The 17,698-nt window shown below is 34.9% G+C and overlaps 1 protein-coding gene across 1 annotated transcript in view; it reads left to right on the forward strand.

The window, feature by feature from the left end:
• Positions 1-17,698, forward strand: part of LYPD6 (LY6/PLAUR domain containing 6) — a 157,914-nt gene that overhangs the window by 129,567 nt on the left and 10,649 nt on the right. Inside the window, exons 2-3 of the mRNA XM_003763856.2 lie at positions 4,024-4,212; positions 13,355-13,453. Of these exons, the coding sequence (XP_003763904.1) occupies positions 4,095-4,212; positions 13,355-13,453 (217 nt within the window). The 5' untranslated portion in view covers positions 4,024-4,094. The remainder of the gene's footprint in view (positions 1-4,023; positions 4,213-13,354; positions 13,454-17,698) is intronic.

The following is a 17,698-nucleotide window of genomic DNA, read 5'->3' on the forward strand; positions in this document are numbered from 1 at the left end:
GTATAATGGCATTATTTAATGGTGTTCAGAGGGGTTTTGAGGAGAGCTCACGTGAGCTGCTGCCTTTACTCAGATATGTTGGGTCCTTCCCCTACTGTGTATAATGTTATGCTCACTTCACTTTGCATCAGTTTTTATATCTTTCTAGGTTTTGCTGAAATCATTCTGCTAGTCATTTCTTATAGCAGTATAATATTTCATCAGAAATTTATAGTTTATTCCTCACCCCCTACCTCCTGCTCCACCACTCTGTATTCCTACTAACAGGATTCTACATGCTACTCCTTGAACTGAACACTATCTCTATTCTCTGTTCCTTTGTTCAGGCTGCCCTCCATGCCTGAAACAGCCCCCTTTTTATCGTACCTCTTAGATTTGTTTGATAGCTGTTTTCTGTATTTAGCCCTCTGGCTTGTACCTCAATTACATTTTCACATGATCCTCCATGTTCTTATATCTTACATTTACTTATGTGTATACTTGTTATATATATAAATATATTTAAGTAAAATTTTCCAAAAGAATGTAAGTTCCTTGATGACATAGAGTGTTCCATTATTGTATTTGAATTCCAAGTGACTAGTTTAGTGTTTAATTGATGTTTGTTGTGTTATATTTATTGGATTTCCCCTAATATAAGTGCATCATCATCATAATAGTAGCAACAACTAGTTGTCATTAGCATTTATATGTTTTAACATTTTTGAAGCATTTTGCAAGTATCATTTCATTTTGTTCTCATAGCAACTCTGAGAGTTGGATACTGCTATTATCTTGATTTATATATGAGTAAACTGAGGCATGCAATGATTAACTGATGGGCCCAGGGTTGCATAACTAGTAAATATCTGATTATAGATTTGAACTACAGACTTTCTGACTCCAACTCTATCCTACTGTACCACCTAGCTTCCTCCTAAGACTTCTTACCATCTATTATGTGAAATGACATCTGGAATTAAGGTGTTCTATGTTCTCGTTTTAAAGTTATCTATGAAAATGAAGTCCAAATGGATCTTGACATTTTTTTTGATGGGATGGGATGGGTAGAAAAGGGATGTACTGCTTCAGAATATAGCAAGTAGCAACAGGAATGAAGTCAGCAGTTGGGTAAGCCATGCAAAGGTAATTTGGAGCACAAATTAAATCTATCAGAGCAGCATTCGATTTGCAAAAGCTCATAAATAACAAATGAAAAGTCAGAGAACTGTGAAAATCAGAATCCCCATTTCCAGTTCTGCTTCTGAGGAGGTACGGAAGATTTGTGGTATGAGCTCGAATAATATATGCATTCAAGAGCAGAAATTGAATAGAAGTTTCAAAATGTCTAGAACGCCCAAAAGATATAGTGTCCCTTCAGGGAAAATATCAAAATATTCCTCAAAAATTTTATCCTTTACATAATTTGAGCTTTCCTAGACTCCCAGTTGTGATATTTGAAAGTTCAAACTCCATCTAACATAGTTAATGTCATAGTTTGACATTAAAAATCCACAGACAAAATAGATCTTTTCAGACCACATTTTTAATGATTATATTTAGATTAATTTCAAAACCTTGTATTGCTGCTCATCATTTGTTTTGCCTTCACTAGCAGCAACCTGATAAATTGTGTTGTAAATGATATTTTGTAAGTATTGTGAAAGTTTATATAATACTATTTGGGTCTCGTGAAAAAAAAAATAGGCTCACCCATCCTATTTTCCCCATAGAAAGGGGAAGATGGAAAATTCAGCCCAGGTAATAATGCAGGAGAGAGCTCTTATCTAGTCTCTCTAGAACAATTTTGTGATGGGGCTTTGCCATGTAAAATCTACTCAAACCGCCATTTATTGAGAAGTAAATGAAATGAAAACATTTAAAAGAATACGAAAATATGCCTTTGCTAATAAGCCCTGAATCTGTTCAATTCAAAGAACTGTTAATATTTGGGGGAGTTTATTTCACTATTTCATTGGGGAAAAACATGATTCCTTATTTCCACATAAAAAGGTGAGGAAAAACATAGGCATAAAAATCATTCTCTTAAAAGCAATAATTTTATAGGCATTTAGATCCTAGAGATTCAATTTCTTTCAACAAATTGTGTGTATTTAAAATTAAAAGAAAGAATTCATGGCCACATGAATGGCCTGGATTCCTGTTGAACCCAAGACATTTGAAAATTCATGTCAGAAAAATACCATCCTAGAGAAACTGGCTCTATACTTTGCCTGTGAGATTAAATAAAATTTAAAGTCTGTGCTTGCAAATGCATTAGTGTACCATTTTGTTTTGCTTTGTTTTTCTTGTTTGTTGTTGTTGAAGGGAAAAGGAGATAGGAGCAGGACACATCTTTCTGCTTGAACTTGGAAACCCCAAGGCAAATCAAAATTTAGCCACTTCCACCTGTCATTATCTGATAAACCTGAAGTGGAAAAGAAATCATTAAAAGGTCACTTAAAAAGGTGTGGAAATAGAGTGGGTCCATTCTTTTTTTTTTTCCCTCTTTGTACTGATGAGAATTTTTTGTGCTAATTTTTGTATGTATATTAGCTTCAGGTAACTTTTAGCCAGCCTCCTGTTTGAAACACCTTCATTGCACTTAGTTATTTTGCTAAATTTTAATCCATTTTCTAACCTTCTTCAAAGCCTGGAACTCTAGAAATTTTCCCTGATTGGTCTTCTTAAGGAATGCTTCTGATCAACAATATTTTGGGTTATTTTTTGTCTTCAAAAGTAGTTATTTACTGGCTTATTTGTAGAATAGTAAGGATACTACCATGGTTAGAACAGAGGGCTAAAGATAATTGTTGTTTAGGGTTTGGATATTGTCCCATGAGCACTAGGGAGCTAAGGAAACTTTTTGAAAAGGTAATATCATGTTGGTAAGTGACATTCATAGAGACTGATGGTTAGGAGACCATTTCAGTAAGATAGAAGCAGAAAGCTAGGACATCATTTTTGATGTAAAGCTATTGCTAGATATAGATAGAGACAGTAGCAAAAATGTCTCTGAAAAAATAGGAGAAAATTAAAGGTAAAAGGAACTGTTGGAAAGTCATTGAGTAAGTCAATAAACATTTATTAAGCATCTAATATATGCCAGACACTATGCTATATGATAGGGATACAAAAAAAAAGGGGGTAAAAGACAATCTCTATCTTTTAGTGGCTCTCAATTTAATGGATTAGACAACTGGCAAACGGACTAAGTTGGTGGATGAAAAAAATGGTTGAAGGGATGGGATAATAGGACTGTTAGATAAAACAACAACAACAACAACAACAACAACAACAACAACAGCAACAACAACAACAACAAACCTTGAAGTTAAGTCAAGCCCATAAAAAATACTCTTACTTCAAGTCCTCATTTTATATGAAAATTTTTGTAGATTGTCATCCAGATAATTGCCTATATTTTCTATTCTACTTTGATCTAATTTTATTAGATCCACTTTCTAAAAATGAAAATTTGTTCTAATTATAGAATAATCTTGTGATTAACAGCATATTTATGGTTTGAGGACCAAATATACACCTTTTCTCCCAAGTCTAAAAGCCTTCCAAATCTAAGTTTCCACTGCTAAGATTAAATCATTAAAAGCTCAGTTGTGGTGCTAGGGCCATACCATTAGCCAAGAAACTATTCTGAACTTTAGTTACTAGCTTAATTGTTGTCTTGCTCTGGCAACTGTTTCCTGGCCTCCATGGTAGAAATAGCTGGGTTTCATGAAAATTTAATCTCTCCTGATACAATCTCAATGGGATTTTAGAGAAGATTGCTACTAAGGGAACCTTAGTAATCCTGATTAAGGAGACATTTTGGGTTGGAATTTTATAAGTGCTCTAAAATTACATTTTATAAGGCCTTTCCCTCTCTCCAATCCCATGTGTCCTCTATCCTTTTTCCTTTTCCTAACCTCTTTTTTCTGTACCCAGTGCTAGGAACTTAGCCAAGTCTCTAGTGGTTTTTTCATTCTGGATATTGAGATGTGTTGGCAGCTGTATGCTCATGGGATGTTTTTCTTCATATTTCAGTTGCAATTTCTATCCAGTAAAAAAGAGCCCCTGATCCCAGGATCTCTGCATGAGTGAGGCCCCAGTCTGCAATGGAACCTTGGCCTGCACTGGCCTGGGCACTCCTCCTCAGCCTTCTGGCCGACTGTCTGAAAGCTGCCCAGTCCAGAGACTTTACGGTGAAAGACATTATCTACCTCCACCCTTCAAGTAAGATCACATTTCCTACATTTGAGAGAGGATGTTACTTGTTTTCAAGTAGCAAATATGTTGAAAAGTGGCCAGGACAAGACAGCCTTCAATGTGAGGCCCTTGGTTTAAGTCGGTGATACAATAGTGGCTTTATTTTTAGGTTTACTTTTCCACAAGGCAAACTTATTTTGAGATAGTGTGTTGCTGCTTTTAAAGCAAACTATTAAGTTCATTTTCTCTGACTCCTCTAAAATCAGTGTGCTTTTAAATACCCTCTTTTTTTTATCTAGATCAGGGTGGGGAAACTTTTTTTTTTTCCTGGGAAGAGCTATTTGGATATTTATAACATTATTGGTAATACAACTTATAGAACTTAAGCAATGGGAAGTTGTTATGTCTAGCTTTCAGGTCAACAATGCCTGAAGTTGCCTTAGCAAATGATTTAGCAGGTCTTATATGGCCAGTGGGCTGGATGTTCCCTACCCCTTCCTTAGACTTTATTTAGTCAAGTGGGCTTCTATATCTTGTGTTGTTTGCAGAATTGATTCCTTTACAGCTAGACTTCCTTGTCTTTATTAATTTGTCTTTATATTCAAGGTAAGTGATTTCTTCACACTAGTCACCATCTTCTCCTTATCTTTTCATTTATTGTATAGCTTAGACTCTAGAAATGAGCTGTTCTGATTGGTGTGGGAGAACTCATCTAGATCATTGTATTTTGCCGGGTCCAGACCATGCTGCTTATTCCATTCTACTATCCATCAGGAATCCAGGGCACAACAAGCATCTTGTCTTCCTTTCTATCTCATCTATTTACTATACCTCTGCTGCTGTTCCAATGCTTCCCCTTGTTCTGATGGCAAAAATCCAATCAGTGCTACCATCACTAGAAAGGGACTGAAAAAGTAACTACCCTAGACTTTTCTTGTAAAGATTCCCCAGAGCAAAACTTCCTTCTTTGGCTTCTATTGCCCTATAAGTGCTGTGTCTTCCAATTAGAATATAAGCTCCTTGAAGGCAGAGATGTCTCACTTTTGTATTTGTATTCCTAGAGACTATTCCTAATAGTAAAAACTCAATATTCCTTCCCTCCCTCCCTCACTCCCTTTCTCCTTCCCTCCCTCCCTCTCTCCCTTTTTTCCTTCCTTCCTTCCTTCCTTCCTTCCTTCCTTCCTTCCTTCCTTCCTCCCTCCCTCCCTCCCTCATTTAGTCCACCTACTTTTTTAGTCCTTGACTATTTCCTTTAGTTTATTTCTGTTTTTTAGTAACTATTATTCTGTTGCCCCTGTGATAAAAGAGGTGTGTGTATTTTTATTGCTATGTTTCTTGCCTCTAAATACATTCTCTATCAATGCTTTCTGAAATCCCAAATGTTTAAAGACTTCCATGATCCCTTCTTAAATATAATTTATAATTGAATTTGATGGTTTAGGTTAAATGCTTAGATTAAGAAATTGGAATTTTTTCACCTCTATTTTGCACAATACTAAGTACACTATTGATATCCAAAAATACTAGAGTGTGTTATTTTCTTGCATCTAATTTCATTCAGCCTGGAGCCTATTAGTTAATTACACAGGACACCAGTCACCCTGCTTAGTTTTATAGGATTGCTAATTCTTTTTGGTAGCACACTTGGAGGAGAGGAAGATAGTGAAAAACCTGCTTTTTCTAGGTCATTTATTTCAATATAGTAGGAAATCCATCTATGCAAAGCACAACTATTTTATGCCTGAAACAATGATTTTCATGAATTGTGACTGAAAGAAATTCATTCCCTTCTGGTGTAAACCTCTTTAAATTCAGTCAAACTGGTCCTCAGACAACAGACAAATAGTCCAGGGCTTGGCCTGTACATGAAAACTCTTCAGCTCAATAGGACTTGCCAGAGCTTGTATTTACCTAGCCTAGCCTTGGAGCACTCAGGGTCAGTTCTCCGTACAATGAGGTCTTGTAAGAAGGAGTAGTGTGGGCCAGGGATTTTCTTTAGCATTTAATTCATTTTTTTACCCAGAGTATGTGTTTGTAAAAGACACTTTGACATCTGCACATACAGATTCAGTAGTAAGAAGGAGCAGCAACATGACATGCTTAGTGATACCTGCTCTAACACATCGGCCTCAGGCTAAACCTTCTCCAAGACTGGGTCTCCCTGTATAAAGTGAAGAGGAGAAGGAAGTGATTGTCTCAATAATTTAAGCCCTAAATCACTTTTGCCTCAATCGTTTACAAGGTGCAGACTCCCTGAGACAGCCTGGATATTAGCTGATCAGCATATCAGTTTTTGAATGAATTGATAATGATGACGGTACTAAGCTCCTAATGATGTTGCAGTTTACACCCCATTTTTCATTTGATCCTCACAGTAGACCTGTAATCTAGGCTCTATTATTTCCCTCATTTTATAGGTATGAAAACTGAGGCTACAAGAGGTTATGTAATTTCTGAAAAGTTACCTGGTATTGGGGTCAGGATGTGAGCCCAGGTTTAATAGATAAAATGCTAGACTTGGAGCCAGGAAAACATGAATTCAAATCTTGACCTTGAATAAGACCCTGCTAATCTATGCCTCATCTTCCTTGTCTATAAAATGGGAGAGTTTGGATTTGATCTCTAAGATTTTTTTCTGCTCTAAATTCATGATGTATGACTTCAAACCCAGTGATCTATCAGGCCACATTTCCTAAGTATGGAGAGTGATTTACAGATTTTGTGAATGTAAATATAAAGCTATCTCTAATCTAAAATGGGCAGCTAGGTGGCACAGTGGGTAGAGTGCTGGTCCTAGAGTCAAGAAGACTCATTTGCCTAAATCCAAATTTAACCTCAGACACTTACTGTGTGACCCTGATCAAATCATTTAATCCTGTTGACTTCACTTTCCCCATTTGTGAAATGAGCTGGAGAAGGAAATGGCACTCCAGTATTTTTGCCAAGAAAACCCCAAATAGGATCATAAAGTATCAGACAACTGAAAGACTGAACAGCAACAACAATATCAATAACAAAGAAAATAAATAAATAAAATAATTTATTTGCAATAAATAAATAAATAAAAACTCGTTGTAAAGTATTGTAAGATACGGTGACCTTGAAAATTTCTCTGACATGGTTTTGAAATTTAGAGAAAGACAAAAGAATATGTTTCCACCTGGTCAAAGTTTTCTTTATTCTCTTAAATTCAATTAGAACAATAAAAATGGCATTATTGGAAGTCCTCTTTTGAAGATATCTTTAAACTTTGGTTTCTGAATGAAAGATCTTTAGATCTGAATTTTTATCTGTAAATAGCTTTCTATGTATTAACTCTTAACAGATTTCTATGTATTAACTCCTTCTTTTTGTACAGCAAAATAACGTTTTGGTCATGTATACTTATTGTGTATCTAATTTATATTTTAATGTATTTAACATCTACTGGTCATCCTGCCATCTAGGGGAGGGGGTGGGGGGTAAGAGGTGAAAAATTGGAACAAGAGGTTTGGCAATTGTTAACGTTGTAAAGTTACCCATGCATATAACCTGTAAATAAAAGGCTATTAAATAAAAAAAAGAAAGAAAAAGAATGACATGCAAAAAAAAAAAACAACAACAGATTTCTATGTATTAACTCTTAACAGATTTCTATATATTAACTCTTAACAGATACATTATTTTCATAGATTCAATAGAGACAATTTCATATCAATAGGAACATGGATCCATCAAAGCACTGAAGTTCCCTTCTAATATTGAAGTTATTAACTTTCTGTTATTAATATCTGGCAAGTGTTCAGTACTCATGAAAAATAGATTTGCCCTGAATTAACACTGATCTTCTCAGCAAAAACATGCAACTATCACACTATGGAGACTGATATCACTACTGTTCCTCTTGATCAAATATATGATTATTATCTCCTGTTATGGAATTCTTGCTGAGAAGTTGTCTCCATGGAGAATGGGTTAATTTCTTTTGATGACTGAATCTATACCCACAAAATAGAGAATTAGTGAAAATTTAAAAATAATTAAAAATCAAAAGGAAAGGCAGTGTAGTATAATTGATAGATCATGGGATTTGAAATCAAGAAGATCTGGTTTCAAATGCCAGCTCAGATATTTCACTAACTTTGTGGCCTTGGGTAAATGACTTAACTTGTGTTAAGTGCCTCTTTGTCTCATTTTTCTTCAGATCTTTTTAGACTTTTTAATAATCAAACAAATATCATGGCTTTCAGAGTTTTGGTGCTATTATAAAATAATATTCTAATTTAGAATTTGTTGGGTTTTTTATTTTCTTATTCAAAATGACAAAGGTTAGCCTAATAAAATATTTCAAAAAATTTGTTTATTAAGAGCAAAGAAACTACATATTTTAGTCATTTTAATCATCTTTGATTCTTTGTAACACCATTTCAGATTTTCATGACAGAGACACTGGAATGGTTTGGCACATCCTTCTCCAGCTCATTTTATAGCTGAAGAAACTGAATCAGATAGAGTTAAGTGACTTACTCAGGGTCACATAGCTAAATCTTAGGTTAGATTTGAACTCCCAAAGATGAATCTTCCTGACACCAGGCAGAGTGCTTTTTATCTGCTACACCACTTAGCTGTCCAAGAAACTTACTTTTTTGGTTGTCAAATTAAATAGCACTTAGCACAATACCTGGCATATAGTAGGTATTTAATATATATATTTATTGATTAATTGAATAAAGGATGGATGATTTTAATCTTTTAAATAACTATAGCTAGTTTCTTTGGTGCTTCTTTCTCTGGAAGAGAAATGTTTTCTCAGAATGCCTAATTTTTTTTTTTTCTGGATGAATATTGAAAACCTTTCTTTTGAACATGAAGAAAACAGAATTGGTTCTAGCATGACATTTACTTTTATGTCATAATCATCACCAAGCAGAAGACCAATAGAATGTATTTACAAACCTATATAAGGCTTCTAGAATGAAGGTTTTTCATTACAGTTGTCCATTGCCTTCATACTAGAAGAAATATGTAGATATTAAAATTGGGTTGAATATTTCCTTTCTTTTTGGCAAGTATATGAAAAGGGGAAAAGGTGAAGATTAGATTTCTTCCATTTTGGTGTTTGCATCCTGGTTCTTAGAAATATGGAAATAAATTTTTGTAAGAACTTTTTTTGAAGCATATATACTTTCCACATCAGCACGTTTAAAAAGAAGGTTTCCTTTTTTTCAGCAGTTTTCAGTAACTAAAGGCCTTTGTCTATGGCCCAATTAGAAATTCCAAAAGATTCAAACAAAGCCTGAACCTTTTCCAAAGTCTTACAAATGAATTATGGCAGGTTGAACCATTGCTGACCACAGGAGTTAATGGGAAGGTAATGTTACAGGAAGTAACTGGGCACTCTGGAGTTTCTTTTATTGCTTTACAATCACCTTCTCTTGAGGGACCAAGGACTTCTGCCCTGAAATACTGAGCTAAGCTTATGAACTCTGTGATCAAGAGCCAAATTAGATTCATTCACAGCTATGGCAACAATGATTTGAAACTCTACTTGCTCTCCTATTGCTTTGAAGTAACAAAAGAGAAAAGAGGGTACATCTTTTAGGATCCTCTTTCCCTTTCTTCCCCACCCCCCACTTTATCAGATGTAGTATCAGTTAGCACATTAGAGGAGACAGTTATTCACATACAGGGCCAGAGGTAAAAATTCATTTTAATCTAAATCCTTTTTAAGGGAAGGATTTAGCTATTTCTCTGTATTGGGCGACTTATGATGCCTACAAATTTATCATGAGATATAGGAGAGAGGTCATTGGAAGTGATGGAATAATCATCATAAAGGCTTAATTATTTCTTTGTTTTGATAATTGGTACTATCAAGAGCAAGTAACAAGTTTGCCAACAGTTAGGTTTTGAATTGTAGCTTTGGAAAATCCAATGTGACTTGTGAAAATTTATATTATGATATAAAGTCATAAATAAAAATATCTTAAAAGGAGCTTATTTGATCAATTGCCATGTCATATTCATGAAATACACATGTATTGCTTAACTTAATACAATCAAAGATAAGAGCTGTGAGCATAGGCCCCTTCCTCTATAGAGTTTCTCAGCTCACTTTCCTCTTTGAATTTCTGCTGAGGTTGTATTACTTTCAGAGCTTATGCCTGCTGAGGCAAAGGATGACAGCATCTGGAAAATCCATTTAATTTAATCTAATGTGTTACCAGAGTTTTGCTGAGAGAATCTAGAGATTAAGATTCCATTAAATAACCCACATGCATACATACTGTGCTTTATTAATGGCCAGGTATTGAATACGTTTATTCTCAGTGCACTTGCATCTTCAATCTTCATTTAAAGTTCTCAGTTTATCTCTTGAGTGGGAAAGGGTCCAAGAGTACCTAATCCAACATTCTAGCTAGCCTTTCACTGGCTGCAGTGACAGACAGATAAAATTGGATGCCCCAGTGAATTTATCATGCCGATTGAAGTAGTATGGCTAGGTTGCAGTCATAAAGCTTGGTGGATGTGATGATCACTTCAAGAGGAACGATGTCCCTTGACATGTCATTTGCATATTTTATCAAAATTCCTTCTTCCTTCCTCTTTAGATTATATAAGCAGAATGTTAAAGATCCTATGTCCTTTGGGATCATTTATATTTTGTGGATGTTATTTAAACTTGGATAGCAAAACTAATTTTTTTTTAAATTTCTAAAATTATGGTATGTTCCCAAGATTCTTTGTTTCATTTTTCTTTTGATTCAATTAAACCTAACGCATATTTATAGAATGATTAGTCTGTAAGAGATGCTGTGCTTTGCACTTTTAAGATAGTACATAAAATTGAAGGTCCTCTGTGAATTTCAAAAGCTTATGCATTATATAAATTTGAGAACCTGTATGTTGTAAATTTTTCCAATGTGGGCATGTTCATATGGAATGATCTCTTCTATTTTAAAGCATTATGTGTCTCTTAAATAAGAAACTGGTGGAAAGATATAAATTGTATACACACAAATACACAAGACAATCTTTTCTTTATCAAATTAGTTGAAATTGCCTGCCCTTGTAGAAAGACTGCTTTTTCTATTATCATCACCTTAAAATTGTAGTTTCCCAGTCCAAATAACCCCCTTCTAATGCTTCATCATGGCTTCAGGTTACAAGGAGTTCTTGAAGAGTATGCAAATACAGAACAAGCTATGACCTGTCTTCCGGAGCTGGCAAGGCTTCAAGTTCAGGCCTGGCTATGGAATCTATGTCTCTTGTCTGAGAACCCACCCCAGAGTTCAGAGATGCAGAACACCAGAAGCTTAGCCTCCAGGTGATGAATTTTTCATCTCCAATCAGGAGGCCAATTGACGCAAGGAGAAATTATAATCTCTCTTTGTGGAGGAAGCACAAATATAATAAAACCATGGCTCTTTCAAAATTCACAAAATTTTGGAATTTGGAGAGACCTCAGGGGCCATCTAGTCTCATATGAACCTGAATACAACAAATCCAACAAGCAATATTCAGCTTTTGCTTGGGAAAAGTTTAGTGAAGGACACTGGATCGAAAAATAATAATAAAAGACTTAGCAAATGGTTAGTGATATGCTGAGCAATGGACCAGACAAGAGATTTGCATGAAATGCTTTTTTTTTTTAGTGTTGTGTTATTCCTTTTTATGCTTTTTAATCATATCAGATGTCTTCACAGTCAGTTCTGTGCTTGAACGGACAGTTACTCTGGGCAAGGTGAAAATCTGTTATATCTGGCTCATAACATTGGCTTTTAGCTGCCGCCTCCTCCTTCATTTATGGTCAATAACCTTCTTAATTGGTTCCATGTGTGCAAAGTAATTTACAGGAGGATGATTATTTAGAGTATGACTCAGCCATCTGCAAAGGAGAACAATAGGTTGCTGTAGCTGCAGTATTTCTAGAGTTTGCAACTTTCAATTACTCTGGGGATTTTGTGGGGAAAATTACATTTATATAGTGCTTAATATTACCAAAAAGTTTCACACATTATCTTCTTTGATCCCAAAAATAGTCCTATGAATTTGGTAATAGAATTAATTCCATCTTCGTTTAACAAAGGAGGAAACTGAACCTGAGAGTTAAGTATCTTGCCCAAGGTTCAAAAACTGTAGACTTGAACTCAGGTCTAACTGACAAATAAAGAGATATAGATCTTTATATATCCATATGTGTACACATATATGCACACACATATACATAGATACATATATGTGAAACTATATTTTTATCCCTACTTGTATGTAGAAATAGACAAATATAGAAGTATAGTTATAGATATAAGGGATCTATGATATAAATACAAGGTTAAGATTATCTTCTGAAATTGCAAGAGGGGAAAAGAGTGGAGTTCAGTTTTATGGAATTCAAAGCTCTTCAGTAATGAATTAGTGACTAGTTTAACAATAAATAAAATTATTATTTTTGTGAAAAACAAAGAGAATCCTGTGGTAGACTGTCCAATTATGAACTTTGATTGATGAAAGATTGTCCAAAGTCCTGGGGCATGCTAAAGTTACAACAGAACTCCTACTCTCTCACTGCTTATGTTTAAAAGCTATGTGATACAATGAAATGGTCCTCTCAGAAAGCCAGATAGAGATATATGGGATAAATGTGTAGCATATCCTGAAGATATCCTAGAATTAGTGATCTTTTCTGTGATCTTTTGGGAGGGATAGTGCTGAGTATTAGGTAGGTCTAGCAAATCTTATTACTTCTTTAAATATCTTCTCACTCTTCAGAAAAGTATGAGTCTCCCAAAAGGCTTGGATAAGTCAAATCTGTATACCTAGTATACTTTCTGTCTACAAAGGCTACACAAATAATATTCTCTAATGAGGGCAAGAATTGGTCCAAAATGAATGTCCTTCACATTTTTTGAGATATGAATTCATAAATGATATAAAAATGATAAATACAACCTGCCATCTGGGGAGGGGGTGGGGGGAAGGAGGGGAAAAATTGGAACAAAAGATTTTGTAATTGTCAATGCTGAAAAATTACCCATGCATATATCTTGTAAATAAAAAGCTATAATAAAAAATGATAAATACTGAAAATCTGAGTATGCTTTTTGAAAACAAAATCATTACTTACTAGATAAAACTTGATTTCACAACTATCCTAAAATGTTCATCTTTTTCTTGGTCTTTTTTGTAGCCACCCCTTATCCTGGTGGATTTAAGTGTTTCACTTGTGAAAAGGCAGCAGACAATTATGAATGCAACCGATGGGCTCCAGATATCTACTGTCCTCGAGGTAAAGTTCCCAGTAGAGGAATGGGTTCATAACGATTGGTTATTTGCAGACAGTGCCTTTAATTTGATTTCAGTGTTATGTATACAAAGAATGTTGAAAGAGATGTGCTTATACTTCTTAATTGCTCTTTTTTCTATAGCTATTGGAAGCATCTTTAATCCCATTTTTCATTTATTGTATTTTCCATCTGTGGCTTGCAGAGGAATAAGTTAGACCACAAACATTGGAAATAGGATGGGTTCCACTATACAGATGGTCAGTGAGGCACAGGAGGGGTTAAGTATTGCTCTGAAAGTCTTAGATCAAGGGAAAGCAGAGCCAAAAATAGAATGCCTAGCTACAGGATGCTATCTGTCACTCTAATATTTACAGCATTAATCACTATGTAGAAATGCCTCCATGCAAATTGTGCATTGATGTTCATATAAAGGTTCCATTCATCAGTTATGTAGTTGGGCATTTCTGTCTTGTGATTTCATGAGGATGCTGAAGTTTTAATACATTTGATACATTTAAGCTCTAAATTTAAAACTGCTTTTGCTAAAGAGGGAGGAATAGATGCCAATTTGGTACATAAAGGTTGACCTAGATACCCCAACTAGAAAGATGACCTCATTTACATCTCCTTTCTTCAAACCCAAAAAGCTGCAGGCCATTGAATAAATCATTTGCCCAATAATTGGTTGATTACTATTGGGAAGAGTAGAAAGGGAGGGGGGGAAAAATGATAATGTAAGGCACATTTTTAGGGATTAAATTTTTAGGCAGGATGGATAAGAAGTCATCCTTAGATTCAGGAATTTGGGAATAAAGTTTTTCTCTAATTGACTGGCTGTGATCCTGAGCAAGATATTTTATTTGTCATTGCTTTAGGTAACATAAAAACCATTAAGTTTCAGAGAAAGTGCTTATTTATATTGGAAGAGGGAGTTTTCTCACTAGAAGCTATATCTACCAAATGAAATGTTATCTATTTCCACTCTACTTATATTAACTGTCCTATGAATTGGATTTGGTTATTGAAATGACTAAATACAATAGATCCACTTTTTTAAAGATTAGGTCTCCTTATCTCATCTATACTAGAAATACAGGAGCCACTCATGAACTTAGCTTTAATACTAATCATAATAGAAACTTTGACTTTTTCTGGTTTTTGACCTGGGCTAGTTCTTCCCTAGACTTTGGCAACCTGATGGCTTCCTGATTTTGAGCAATACAAGCTTATGTGATTATTATCAAGTGAATAGCTGATAGGCATTGCCCACTGCAGTTCAGAACCCTCTAGGCTCAAGAGAGCCACCTTCTATAGCCTTCTTGTCGTGCATCACTATACTGAGCTAAGTTCCACCAATTTTTCATTGTGTTATTTTCCATAATACAGGCTGTACCAAAGTCCTCACAACTGCTAATTAATTTTCGATTACATGTGGGGATAGGGACTAGGGAGAATGTGGCAACTGCATTAAAGGAAAAGGCACAAAACCTTATTTCAGTGGATACTTGTATTATCTTTTCTCAGCAAATATTTTATCAGTGCTGAAAACAAAATATGAATATTTCATTATTCATGAAATGAAGGTCATCTTTCAATACCCCTTCCCATTCATTTTCAGTTAGAAATTTAGATGAACAGAGCAAAGAAAGGGGAGTAAGAATTCAAGGGAAATATACATGCTGTGTATTAGTACTTGAATAATTTGGGTTTACTTAACATTCCCATGGGCTTTAGGTTCAACTACTTATATGTTATAAGATGCACTCATATTTTCTAAAGACTCAAAGACAGCAGAAAAATCATCCTTTGTAGTCAGATCTTCATTTGTTTTCCACTTAAGCATGCTCTACCCCCTGACATGCTGATAAACCTTGGTTCCATATTAATGAACAAATTCTCATTATATAGGGAGAATGTGATTAAGATTTAATATGTAATTATTTTATCAGATTTAATTTGGGAGTAATCTTTTATTTTTAAATAGGTGCTGAAAGTTTGAAAGAATATTTTCCTTTGATGTGAAATCTTCCTCTTTTCCTCTCCTATCTTTGTTGAAGGACTTGAGTTCATTGGTTGTTATCCTTTGTTTTTGAAGAGGACTAAAATGATGTTACTAGACTAATATAGTCCACACAGTATGTCCAACTGTGGCTGATTAGACCAATACAAGCTTGGAATGCTCTGCCACAGAGTAAACACAAATAGTCCCAATGAGGGGATAGACGCTCTAACTTTGCATATCTCATGTTAATTCAACTCTGCTTTGCTCATAGAGCTTCTCTGTGATGATACACCCTGCTGGCTGGTTCTGTGCCAGTGTCTCCTATGTCATACAATCAATTCTCAAATTCTTGAGACCTTGAGAGTATTCCTGTATTGCGTTTTCTGACATCTTGTGAGTGCTTGCCCTATGTGAGTTCTCCATAAAATAATCTTTGTGCATTTGTACATTTGGAGAACCTAAGTATGATTGTAATAAGTCCTAGAGAGGTAAGTAAATAAAAATAATTAGCTTGTACCCTGAAGCTCTCTGTAGTAACAGCAAGAACACTAGTGAATTTCTCTTTGGAAATCAGATGTTTCAGCTTGGTCCCAGCCTGGCTATAACTGGTCCACTCATAATTCATTTTCATTGTTTACATTTGTGGTTGGCCATTTTGCTGGACTAGCAGCCATCAGTCCTACTCCTGCTTTTTAACTTGACTAACCAGGTTGTGAATGCAGAATCTGTTCAAAGTTCCTAAATCAGTAAGGCTTAAAAAATCCTTGTTGTCCTAGTTATTTAAAAAATGTTTACAAGAAACATGCCTTCACAAAACATTTACAAGAATGAAAAATGAAAATATACGTACAAATAATGCGTTCAAAGATATAGTATGGGAAGGCATTTTAAGGCTACTGGATCTAACCTGCTCAAGTTACCAATGAAGAAATTGAGGAGCAGAGAAGTTCTAGCACTTGTTGAAAGTCACACAACTATTAAGTACTCAAGAAAGATTTAAACCCATTTTTCCAGATTCCAGATCTAATACTCATCAACAATACCATGCAATAATCAGAGATGTTGTTTCCCTCTGTATAATGAAATTCAGATATTACATTAGAAAGCAAATCTATAATTTGAACTTATATTAGTTTAATTTAGAGTGACAAAATTTTTTTTAAAAAGAATATATTCTAAAGGGATCAAATTTTCTTTTGATTGTGAACAAATTCCCCTTCTCATTCAACCTTTTTGCTCTTTCCTTATTTTGTGTGTAAGGATCATGAAAGAATAAATAGTAATATAGAACTATAGTTTTGGCTCCCAGACTTGAATAGTGTATATTCAATTATTCTGTCATTCAGAAAGGCTCTGATGTTTGACTTGATTTCAATAACTGATAATCCAGGATATGCTATTTTTCCCATTCTTTGTTGAGCCAAATTAGTCTCCTTTTTTCATTCCCTTATTGCCCCACCCTCCTCCCTTTCTAGAAGCCATTGACCCCTTGACATGAAAAATGTCTTTTTGTAAGTCTAATGGCTAATTACCTCCAGGGGGAAAAAATCCCCAAACCTTAAGTGCAGAATGATTATCTACAAAAGCTTTCACAGTAGGTGTGTTCATGCCACCATAGCAGAATTGGATGTGACTACACACCTGGTACTTTGGGGACTTGATGACAGATTGCTTCAATGTAAACTGACCAATTCTTTGGACCCCATCTTAATCTATTGTGGTCAAAACAACAGGGACTGAAGTATTTCACATTCAGAAATACTTTTCACTAAGAACTTTTCCAGCAATTTATTTTTGGTCACAGCTTTTAAGTTTTTACCATTTGGGGTATTATTCTTTTTTGGGGACCTTTGAATTGTCAGGGTTTAGAACCCATCTCAGTTCACATTGTTTCTCCTGAAATGTTTTACACTTTCCATTAGCATGACTATGTCTTCTTGATGCCACTTTCTTGAACTGGTTTTTCCAATTGTACAGTTGTCTACTCTTCAATAGGAATCACACTCTATTTCCAACCTCCACATTCCCTAGGATTATACAGATTTAAAGGGAAAGTACATCTATTTCAATTTTTTTTTTCCTTTCCCCAAACATTTTATAGATGAGGAAACTGGAGACAACTAAAGAGATTAAGTGACTTGATCAAAGTTAAGCTAATAAAAACTTAGTTTCATGACTATTAGGCCTGTGTACTTTCCTCTTACTGTCTCACATTGCTTCTTTTTCCCAATTTAGCCCTGGTCAT

Source organism: Sarcophilus harrisii, chromosome 3 (genome assembly GCF_902635505.1).
Source record: "Sarcophilus harrisii chromosome 3, mSarHar1.11, whole genome shotgun sequence".
Classification (NCBI taxonomy): Eukaryota; Metazoa; Chordata; class Mammalia; order Dasyuromorphia; family Dasyuridae; genus Sarcophilus; species Sarcophilus harrisii.